Source organism: Orycteropus afer, unplaced genomic scaffold (assembly GCF_000298275.1).
Source record: "Orycteropus afer afer isolate SDZICR_OR568_19922 unplaced genomic scaffold, OryAfe1.0 scaffold00182, whole genome shotgun sequence".
NCBI classification, from domain to species: Eukaryota; Metazoa; Chordata; class Mammalia; order Tubulidentata; family Orycteropodidae; genus Orycteropus; species Orycteropus afer.
Window position 1 is genome coordinate 3907062 of NW_006921769.1, and position 11298 is coordinate 3918359.

Genomic DNA, 11298 nt, shown 5'->3' on the forward strand with positions numbered 1-11298 from the left:
TTTTTATTTTAGTGCTAGAATTCAGTTTTAAAGCAATACCTACTCAGAACATAATGACATGAAAAAGTCCCTTTCTATGTCATTTATTCTATTTTTCTGGCTTAACCAAGAAAACTGCCAATGAGAACTGAAGTGCTAAGCCAGTTAACACCACTTTCAAAGATTCCTTTCAATGATAGACCAAGTGATCAGCCTAGTACCTTACTGTCTTGAGGAAATCGGTATTCATATATCAAGGAGTGTATCTGTTTTGTCATACTTTCATGCAGGAGCAAGAACACAAAATCTTGTGTACCAAATAAGATTTTTCCACTGTGTGCTTAAGTCCAACACTCCACCTTGCTGGTCACAGAACTGGGCTTTTTATCACCTTCTTAATGCAACCAATTTTAGGATAAAATATAGCCTAATTCCTACTGGAAAATGCAATATGTATAGCTCTTAAAAGGTTTCAAGCTTTAAGTAAATTAGTGCATTGCTAGACAAAGGACAAGAAAGTATAGTGCAGGATATAGTTCTATAACGATAGAAGATAAGATGACTTAGTTATTTTTAATCATATACTTCTTGTATTGTGTGTTCTCATTTTCTACTCTACTTTCCAGGAGAGAAAAATAACATATCAATGCAGCATATTATCTTCCATTTACAAGTCCCCTCTCTGCAGATTTTTCTATCAAAACACTTACTGATGGATTATGAATTTTTGACAATGTTTACACTACAGTGGGACCAATACTAATAATGTTCTGTCAGCATTTCCATTATAAACTTTATTTTTTACGGAATTATGTCTTAGTCATAAACTTTTTTTAGGTTGAAACTTGTTATTGAAATGATCAGATCAGAAATACTTTTCTCTGACTCACTGTCAGTTTCTTGTTTGAGTTAAGCTGGCCCCCAAAAGAAAAACACTAAAGATATCAGGGGGAAGATACACGCAGCTCAAATGACCATTAATACATTTTTCGACCAAAGTGCAAGAACATTGAGTCAAGTGTGACTTAAAGTTTAAAGCTCATTGTAAAAATTACTTGTAAGACAGCATGAAGGATTTTTTCAAACTGAATACTTACCTCTAACTCGAATGAAAGTTGATTAGAATTAAATGACATGTTTAAGATGTTAAATTGGCAGATTTTATAAATAACTGTCAGAGACTTTAGCATGAAGCGGTTTCAATTTCACATGTACAAAGGCTTGTCCAAACAAGGTAACTTGGTAAATTTTTCAGAAGAAAAAACTTAAAATAATAAGAGATACTGCTATCAGGGTGAGGTCTGGCATGCAAAGTTTCAACACTGAGCAAGTTTTATGGCCAAGCTATATGTCCTTAAAAATAGGGCTTTATAAATGGAAGCACTGGCACAACCTTCACTATAGTATTGCAAACAGTAACGCTATTTTACATAACCTAGACAAGAACGTCTTTTTAAAAAAAAGAAAAGCTGGTCTATTTTAATGTGTTGGGCTCAAAAATTTTTATCAAAAATAATTGGAACCACTATTTTGCTTAAAAGCTCAAAGGTGAAAAGTCCTGGAAACAGACTTGGGACCGTATAAGAGTTTGTTTTACAAAGTGTGGCCATAGTGTTTTTCCCACCATAGGTGAGCTTCCACTGAGAGGAGCTCACTCTAGGAGGGCACTTCTGGCAAAGACTGACAAAGAAGGGTGTTTGTCAAATAGGTGTGGGGCCACGTAAGAGTGTGACATTTCTTAGTCAATCCCCAGGTATCCAAAAAAAACCATTCCCTGTATAAAGTTTACCACTCCAACTTTTAAAAGCAGCATATCTCTATTAAAGTGGGTTCTTATTTTATTTTTAATTTGTTTTAAGGCAAAGCAACATAAGCAGGTTTTTTTTTTTTTTTTTTTTTTAATTGTGGTTATTTGTTTTAATAGTCTGGAAAGATAAAGGCCACCACAAATCTTTCCATATCTGAAAATTCTACCAGGCTAGCTTTAGCCCTAAAGTGTGAAAAACAGTAAAATGGAGTGGGAAGGAAAAACAACCCATCAAAAGGCGACAGGCTTTATTGAGTGTTGTGTTTGTCTTTAAAAAAAAAAAAAAAAAAATTAAAAAAAAAGAAAAAAACAAACACCAAAAAAACAAAAACAAAAACAATCCATCAAAAACAACTCTCATATCCCAAGAAGAAATTTGTTTTAGTGGCCTTGGTCTCAGCATGGTCCTGCCAATTTCAAGCCCCGACCATACACGTATTCTCTAAATGGAATCAGTGGCTACAAAGCGGCCAGCGTATCGTTAGTCACAATACAACAGTAAGGTTGTGAACATACCTGAGCAATGTTCAAGGTCTAGAGCATTGGAGGATGGGCAGGACAAGACAGGACAGAACAAAAATAAAGGAAGAAAAAAAGAAAAGACAAAACAGTGACTATGAGGCCAGCCTCAAGGAACCCAGAGTCAGCACAAACCCTCCCACATGTTAAACCACTAAAAACAAACAAACAAACACCAAACAAAAATCAGCAATGAGGCCACGCTGAAGATACCAGGGGTTACAAAAATAGAAACCCGAACAAAGAAACAAAAAAGTCAAAAATTATGGTTAAGTCATGTGTAGGTTTCTCTGGCAAAAGGTATACTTGAAACTGGCCTTATAGAAAAAAAAGCAATGCAAAATAAACCAACTTTTAAAATATCTCCTTTTTTATTTAAACATTTTTAAAGTAATATATAAATGATAGGAACAAGAGTGTTTATAAACTATACATTAAAAAAATCATCAAAGAGTTCTTAACTGTTTTGCTCAGTTAGCTATAGCAAAGAAAGGAGAAAGGAACAGTGCAGATTCTATGCAGAATTTACTAGGTTTCCAGCACAGTACAGTACCTGCTTATTTAAACCTAGCATATTGCAGACCATATCCCTGGAATAAGGCTGCTCCAATACATATCTCAACAAAGCAGTCTGTGGTTCAAACAGATCCTTTAAAGAAAATAAAGAAAATTATTGCTTCAAGATCAAGGTAAATGTTAATTCAAATTATTTGAAATTGGGATTAAAAAAATCCTCTAGAGGTACTTGTTACCTTCACACAGTAGGCAGTATCTAGTGGGGGGAAAAAACCATAGGATTTTAATGCTTATATATAATTTGTTCAAGCCCCTCATTTGATAAGTGATGAAAGTGAGGTGAAGGGGCCTGCCCCAGGTGATATAGGCGTAGCAGTGAAGATGAACCTAGAAATGTCCCAACCTTGTATCTGCAGTGCACTTTCCACTCTATTCTCCTGAAAATAAAATAGGTTTAAAGTTTTGTAATTGTACAACCTCATGATGTCAACTTTTATAGATTTTCTAGGTGTTTCTTAGACATAAAGCAGCATTATTAAGATCTTCACTTCTTTTCTGTTATTACTCGACAGTAAATTTTCTAAAAGTGTTTCTAGGCATCTAAGGGTACAATTTCTAGCAACCAATTTAAGTTTATAATAAACAATACTAGAAAGCTATATTAAAAAACAAAATCTTTCTCAAAGTTTGGAGCCCTTTTCCAAACGACAACCCTAATATTATCAAACATGTTGAACAGAAGAGCTATTATAAACTACTGTAAGAATCTCAAAAACAGCTTTTTGGCTCTTAAATATATTAACTTTTAGAGAAGGAGATGTAATAGTCATATGCTTATTTACATTTGTGCCTTTTGTTTACTCATATTTAAAATATATTAATTTTAAAATATTAATATATATTTACTAAAATATGTTAATTTAGAAATAATAGCTTTTAAGTCATCTAAAGTTTCCAGGCACCTCATTTTTGCTTCCATCTATGCTGCTAAAAACAGCATTTTAATTAGCCAGTGGCAGTTGAAGTACTATTTGCATAATACTAATTTTTTTTTTATTGTCTCTTAAGTTGGGGGGCAGGATCATGGGATTTTAGTGCTTACAGTTTATTTGTTTAAACTTCTCAATAGATAAGCGATGAAACTGAGGTGAGGGGACTTGCCTAAGGTCATACAAAGGGTAACAGTTAAGATGAAACTAGAACCCAGGTCTTTCAAGCCACATCTCCAGTGTATGCTGTGTATACATGCATGCAAACCAACCAAACTCACTGCCATCGAGTCAATTCTGACTCATAGTGACCATAGAGGACAAAGTAAAACTGCCTTATAGGGTTTCCAAGGCTGTAAACTTTTAGGAAGCAGACTGCTTCATCTTTCTCCCATGGAGTGGCTGGTGGGTTCCAGTCATGGACCTTTTGGTTAGCAGCGTATGCTTTAACCACTGTACCACCAGAGCCCCTTATATATATGTATATACACATGTGTGCATGTGCGCAAACACACACACACACACATACACATGTGTATATATATATACATGGATACAAACACAACGACTATGTAACTGCAATTCTGGGGTAAAAGCCTTAGGAATAATTACTACTTGTGTAATTTCTTTACCATAAAAACAACACCAAAAAAGCCCATCTGATTCCTATCCAAAATTCCACTACCACCAAGTCAGTGAGTCTATTCTTCCCAGTTACCTGAATGCCTCTGTTTACTGCCCCTTTCTACATTTTAATAATAAACTACACGTGGTTATGTAAGCACTCACTTCAATATACTAGTTTCAAAGGATTTCTTGGGGGCATTTTAAAGCAGAGTAACCAAAGTGCACACTTTAAGTAGAAATTTTTACAGCTATTTGACTTAATGTAGAAATAGTTGCAACAAGAGCAATTACATCCAAACAAGTATCAGCCAAATCAGCAAGGCTAATGCAACAACTTAGAAGGAGCAGGACCTCTTAAAAGACGTATCAGAATTCCAGTGATCTGAAAAAGCAAGCCCTCTTTCCTTCAGAATTAACTTAGAAAGGACTTTAGGTATAGTCACATTAAAGTCGTAAGCATCACCATGGCAACAGAAAAGAATTTTCTGTTCAGAATTCTAATCAAAGAGGAATGGAGGTAGCTTCCAATGACTCGCATACAGTGGAAACACAAATGCTATTTCCAAATTTGGAGAAGAGATGCCAAGGGGGTTAACAGTATAGATTCCAGAGTTCACATCCTGGCTCTACCAGTTCCTAAATGAGGGACCTTATTCATATTACTGTACCACCTCGTTCTCAGTTTCATCATTTGTGTAATGGACACAACAGGGCTGTAGTTCAAAAGAGCTATTGCAAAATAAAGTGCTTATAGTAGTGCGTGGCACACAGTAAGCACACAATTAAGTTAGCTGTTTTCATTATTACTGCTATCATGATGACTGTAAATTCCATTCCATTTACCATCTTTTCACATTTAAAGCTTTGCTGACTAAGATCCTAAAACTCTAGAACTGTCACCTCTGTTTCACTGTTTTACAGTTCTCATTTTTGGATAAGTTAGTTACCTAATTACTCTGTATCTCATTTTTGACAAAAAAACAATTTACATGAAAAGTATCTAACACTCCACATGCCTGGCTCTGCTCAACAGCCCACCCACAAAAAAATATAATCGTTCTATCAAATTTTTTATAGGTTTATGTTAGTAACACGTGCTTCACTTTACTGATATTTAAGGATTTTTTCTTTGAGAATTTTCTACTCCTCTTTAATCCCCCCCACCCCTCCCATTTTAAAATCTATAACTTGGGAGGCTCACTTTTTCTGTAAATTTTAAGGACACTGTACATTCATGTTCAGTCATGGCATGTAAAGGAAGCATGAAAACAAGGAAGCAATTTAAAAATTCTGTTTCTATCTCCAAGTGCTTTGCCAGAGGCAGCATGATGTTGTTGTTATGTGCCGTTGAGTCAGACCTGACTCATAGCAACCCCTCCTTGGGTTTCCAAGGCAGTATCACTACGGAAGTAAATCGCCCAACTTTCCTTCCAAGGAGTGGCTGGGTGGGTTTGAACTGCCAGCCTTCTGGTTAGCAGTCAAATGCCTTAGGCACTCTGCCACCAGAGCTCCTCCACTGGGGAATAAACACCTACAGTATCATGAACCACTGAATATACTTGAATATTGGAATAATAGGATAAAACACAAACTACCACTCATTCATTGTTAAATAACTATACAAAATTATTTTAATTGATGTCAGTAAGTTGTATACTTATAAAAAAGTTGAACTGGCAAAAGTGTGACAGATATATTTATAATAATGATGACAAAAAAAAGTGGCTGCTCAGACTGCACACGTACAACCAAAAACCTCATGGGATTTGACTGCCTCATTTGGTGGTTCAGGGTCATGGTTTCATCAGACATACCAGTTAACTGGCCTAGTAACATGTTTAGTGCCTCTATTCTACCTCCTAGTTCACTGTGCAGTGTTCTAAAAGCTTGCAAACAGCCATCCAAGGCATGACAATTGGACTCTATTTGCCTGGAGCAACACAGGAAGAAGTCAAGTCAAGAACAGGAGGAGGATATGGAATGTGTAGCTAACTGCCCCCATGATCAAGCACCTCCTTTGCCATGAGACCAGAAGAACTGGAAGGTACCTGGCTACCATTAGTTAACATTTTGATCAAAGATTCTATACTAGAATACTGAACAAAAAGGGGCAAACGTAAATAAAATTTCAAATTCTTAGGGACTTTCTGGAGCCACTGGGGGATGTATAAACCTCTGGAACTATTATCCTGAAATGCTCTTTAAAACATAAACCAAAAATATTCCCTGAAGTTTTCTTAAAACCAAACAAAGGTTTTGCTAAACTAGTAAAAAAAATGTCTGTATTCAGTATTATGTTCTTTAAGGAACTATTTATAGGGAACCAAAGTGACATCAGCAACTTGAAGGATTAGACAGGAACCCTAGAGGGCAGTGAGTCTATGTTACTGAGGGAGAAACAACTCTGAAAAAGAGGGTGAGAACGGCTGCATAACTCAAAGAATATAGGCAATGTCCCTGAACTGTACAGGTAGAAATGGTTAAATTTGTGCATGTTTTGCTATGCATATTCTCAACAACAAAATAAAATAAAAAAATAAATTCAAAATGGATTAAAGACATAAAAAAAATTACTTCCTGAGACTATGAACATACAATTTGGTATCACATATCTTATAATCTAGGATGAGTAGTGTCAGATGAACTAGAAGTCCCATTATATTTAACAACATACCTTATCATATGGCAAAAGGCCTTTCAAAGGAAAACGAAGAGTTGCAGGATCCAATTTCCATGAATTACAAATGGCACCTGAGTTATTTACAACTGGCAGAAGACTGCAGCGACCTGTATGTATTTAAAGGAAAAAAAACGTTAATATGTAAATGTGAACACAGTTTGGCTATCTTTAAATATTTGTAGCATGTCTTTCAATATTTGTAGAGTCAATGAAGGATCAGGAAGTTTGGGAGTTTCCTTTGATTATTTTTAGTCCAGATGCTTACGGACCAACTTATACAGGTCTTTCAAACAAAACATGTTTCCCTTTTGTCCAAGTTGTCTGGGACAGGGATCAGCAAACTACAATCCATGGGCCAAATCCAGTCTGCCACTGTTTTGGTAAAGGTTTAGTGGAATACAGCTATTTTTAACACTAAAGAGCAGAGCTGAGTAGTTGCAACAGACTGTATATCCACACAGTCAAAAATACTTACTTTATGGCCCTTTATAGAAAAAATACACAGATACCTAGTCTAGGGTCCAGATGACTAATTATAGATAAGATACCCTGAGAGACATCAGATGCAGCATGTGAGGATCAGTGTATATATCCAACTGTGTAACAAATATTGCTGCTTGAATATCCCACAGGCCTCTCAAACTCCAATAGTCTCAAACTGTCAATAGTCTTAATTAGTCTCATCATTCTTCTCAGATCAGCTTCACTTCCACAATCTGTTAAATGACATCATGTCTACTCAGTTTCCTGTATTTTTGTATTTCCAGTACCTAGAATACCACCTGGTTCAAACAGTGCTCAACATTTGATCAATGAAAAATAATAGTCTATATCCCCAGACAGTTTTGAGGTTACAATGACTTTTAAAAATAATTCATGAGTATATGTGGGCACCCTAAAAATTGCCAAATCACACGCTTATTTTTTCAAGAAAGCTCAGAGCATCGAAAACCCCATGACAAAATGGAAAACAAAGTAATAAAGAATAAAGGTGTGAATTCAAATGAGCAGAAAGAGCTTGGTACTCTCATGTACCATGGCCACACAGGGACAGATCTGCTGAGACTTCAGTTACCTAAAGAGCTCTGAGGATCAGTAGGTAACGCATTTGGTTGCTAACCAGAAGGTCAGTGGTTCAAACCCTCCAGCTGCTCTAAGGGAAGAGAGTGAGACAGTCTGCTTCTGTAAAGATTTACAGCCTTGGAAATCCAATAGGGGTTGCTATGAAGCAGAGTTGACTCAAAGACAGTAGTTTTTTTGGAGGGTGGGGTGGGGGTGGGGATGGGAAGGTTTCAGTTACTTAAAGACTCCATGGTGCTTTACTAACTGTATTAAAAGGTCCTACTTATCACCAGGGACAGTACCTTCTAGAATGGTTCTACCTGAAGCTCACACCCAGTCCAGACTACTTTTTCCTCCCTACACTCACCACACAGGTACCTAAAAACAAGTGAAAGACAGTTATTAAGCTCCTAGAAAGTTAATAAAACGACAAGCCATCAAGACACGTATAAGGTATCACCTTTCATCTTTGCTTAATAGTTAGGTCGCTAACAATCAGGTGCAACTTAGTATAAATTATAACCTTACCACAAATGGAGTTTATTCTTGCTGTGGGCCTGAAGGTATCCACAAAGTCCGATACCAGGTTTCCAAGTAACTAAAAAAGACAATACATAAGTTTAAAAATAAAATCAAGATTTCCCTGAACACAATAATAATAAAATGAGATAAGATATGTAAAGATTTTAGTAGGTTGTCCAGCACCTGGTAATTATTCAAAGATTAGTTCCCTTTTCTTTCAAATAATTACTTTAGTACTACTTCAGCTATGCCTGTATTAAACCAAGTCATGTCACTGTATCTTTAGCTTTTTGACGAAGCTGTGTGTATTTTATTGTATGGTATATAAACTGTCTCAATGGGTCAGCAAAGAAATTAAAGAAATATATGATAATGAGTAAAAAATAAGAAAATCAGTGACCATTTCTTGAAAAATCACACAAAAATTAAATTAGTACAACTATTTGGATTACATTTCAAGTTAAAATTTTGGATAATATAAACCTTACCCAGTGTGGAAGTTTTCCCTCAGGATATAGCTTCCTGATCTCAGTGACTGCAAAATATGCTGGTAATAAACAGGCATTTCTTTCTAAGATATAGGCTATAACCTATGAAAAAAAAAAAGGGCAATGTTATCACTCGACTAGTCCTATGTATAAGCCCTTTAAATCTAACAATAGGAACAACAACAAAAAAACTACTAGAAGTACAGATATTATTTCACGGCTGCACTGATCTTAAAATGTGTTGTTGTTGTTGTTATTTGCTGTCAAGTCAGACTCGATGCAAAGCGACCCCTCCTCGGGTTTCCGAGGCGGTATCACTACGGAAGTAGATTGCCCAACCTTCCTTCCGAGAAGTGGCTGGTGAGTTTAAACCGCCAGCCTTCTGGTTAGCAGTCAAGTGCCTTAGACACTATGCTACCAGAGCTCCTATCTTAAACTATAACATAAAATAATTCATTTGCGTGTAAAGAGTCTCTTAAAATGAAGACTATAATAAACAATGTAATGGGTTACTGAGGGTTAGTAAACAATCTTGAAAATGCTTTAAAAGTTGGTAGACTTGGGAGAGCAACAGCAGAGTAACTATTCTTACAACATGAGCTACAAAGCATGAAGAAGATCTTTTGTATGTCCACTGGCTGGTGTCCTGTAACAGTTTAAAGTCCTTTGATATCTAGATTGCTTTTGTCATAATTAAAAAACATAAATTAGTTAAAAATTCCCTTTTGAAATATAACAAAGTAAAACAGCATCAAGAGTACAAGTGATTTTTGTAGAAATAAACAAATAAAACATTGTACAAACTACCAAAATTTTAAAAGCAGAATTAAACAAAATTAGGTTTTTTTTTTTTTTGAGGTTAAGATCAATGGATTTCAGACATGTTTAAATTACCTCTCTTGCTGCCAGAAGCTGCTGTACAACAGCTGAGCTCACCGTATTAGGAATTGTCAAGATTTTCTCCAAAATCACTTTTAAGAGATCTCGAACGCCCTGATATAAGAAGAAAGGCAGGTATAAAAAAAGTAACATGCCCTATGCTAGCTTTAAAATCAAGACATGCCCTAATACTGAAAATATGACTTATTTCCTCTGGTTGTTGTTAGCTGCTGCTGAGTCGGCCTCCAATCGTGGCAACTCGATGCACAACGTGATAAAACACTTCTTGATCCTGTGCCATCCTCACAATAGCTCAGACAGCTGTGACCCACAGGCTTTCACTGGCTGGTTTCAGGAAGTAGCCTTTCTTCCTAATCCATCTCAGTATCCAAGCTCTGCTGAAACCTGTTCAGCATAGCAACATGCAGCCCACCAATGACAGATGGCTGGGGCCTGCATCTGAGGTACACTGGTCAGGACTCAAACCTATGTCTCCCACACTTAAGGTGAGCATTCTACCACTGACCCGCCAATCGTATTTATGTCCTAATTGTGCTTAATCTGAAGGTTTTAGAATCACACATTTAGGAAGTCACCTTCAAGATTACACCTTTTATTGCTCTGAATTGGAGTTAATACTTCAGTTTCTAACACTAACCCAAGAGAAGAGTCATGTTTCAAAATAGAATTCTAAAGAAGGTCATGTTATATGAACAAACAAAATCACTTAAAGATTAAAATTAAACCTTATATACCCTCTGTTACTTTTCTAATGTTACAAGTGTCAAAAATGCTTAACTTGCTCTTAACAGAAGAAACATATTAGAATAGGACTTGAAAACACAAATTAAAAAAACTGTCTGCAGATGGTCCTTTCTGCTCACTTTCTTTGGCATATTCTCTTTATTTCCCTTTCTCATCCATCACATACCTTAATCCCTCAAGCTTATTCAACAAGGCTATTTTGTCAGTGGAATATCTCTATATATCTACTACCAGTTGCCTTACTTGAAACTGATATATAAGAGAAAATTTCCTTCAATATGCATTTGTTGACATGTTATATATATATATACATGGTATACTATATGACCAGTTTTGTAAAAAAGGTAGACAAAATATATACATGGAAGAAATTAGAAACAATTATAAATCACCATACAGGTAAATGAGAAAGTAAAAACTAAGAAATTAAAGTATAATACAGAGAAAACAATTAGAAAAAGCTTC

At 35.8% G+C, this 11298-nt stretch overlaps 1 protein-coding gene across 1 annotated transcript in view; it reads right to left on the bottom strand.

Annotated features, from left to right (window-relative positions):
* The window catches only part of MED23 (mediator complex subunit 23), an 84461-nt gene that overhangs the window by 45855 nt on the left and 27308 nt on the right, over nt 1–11298 (bottom strand). Inside the window, exons 6-11 of the mRNA XM_007947366.1 lie at nt 10084–10182; nt 9190–9291; nt 8708–8777; nt 7112–7224; nt 2859–2954; nt 2303–2320 (exon numbers count right to left, since the gene is read on the bottom strand). Coding sequence (XP_007945557.1) covers nt 2303–2320; nt 2859–2954; nt 7112–7224; nt 8708–8777; nt 9190–9291; nt 10084–10182 — 498 coding nt within the window. The remainder of the gene's footprint in view (nt 1–2302; nt 2321–2858; nt 2955–7111; nt 7225–8707; nt 8778–9189; nt 9292–10083; nt 10183–11298) is intronic.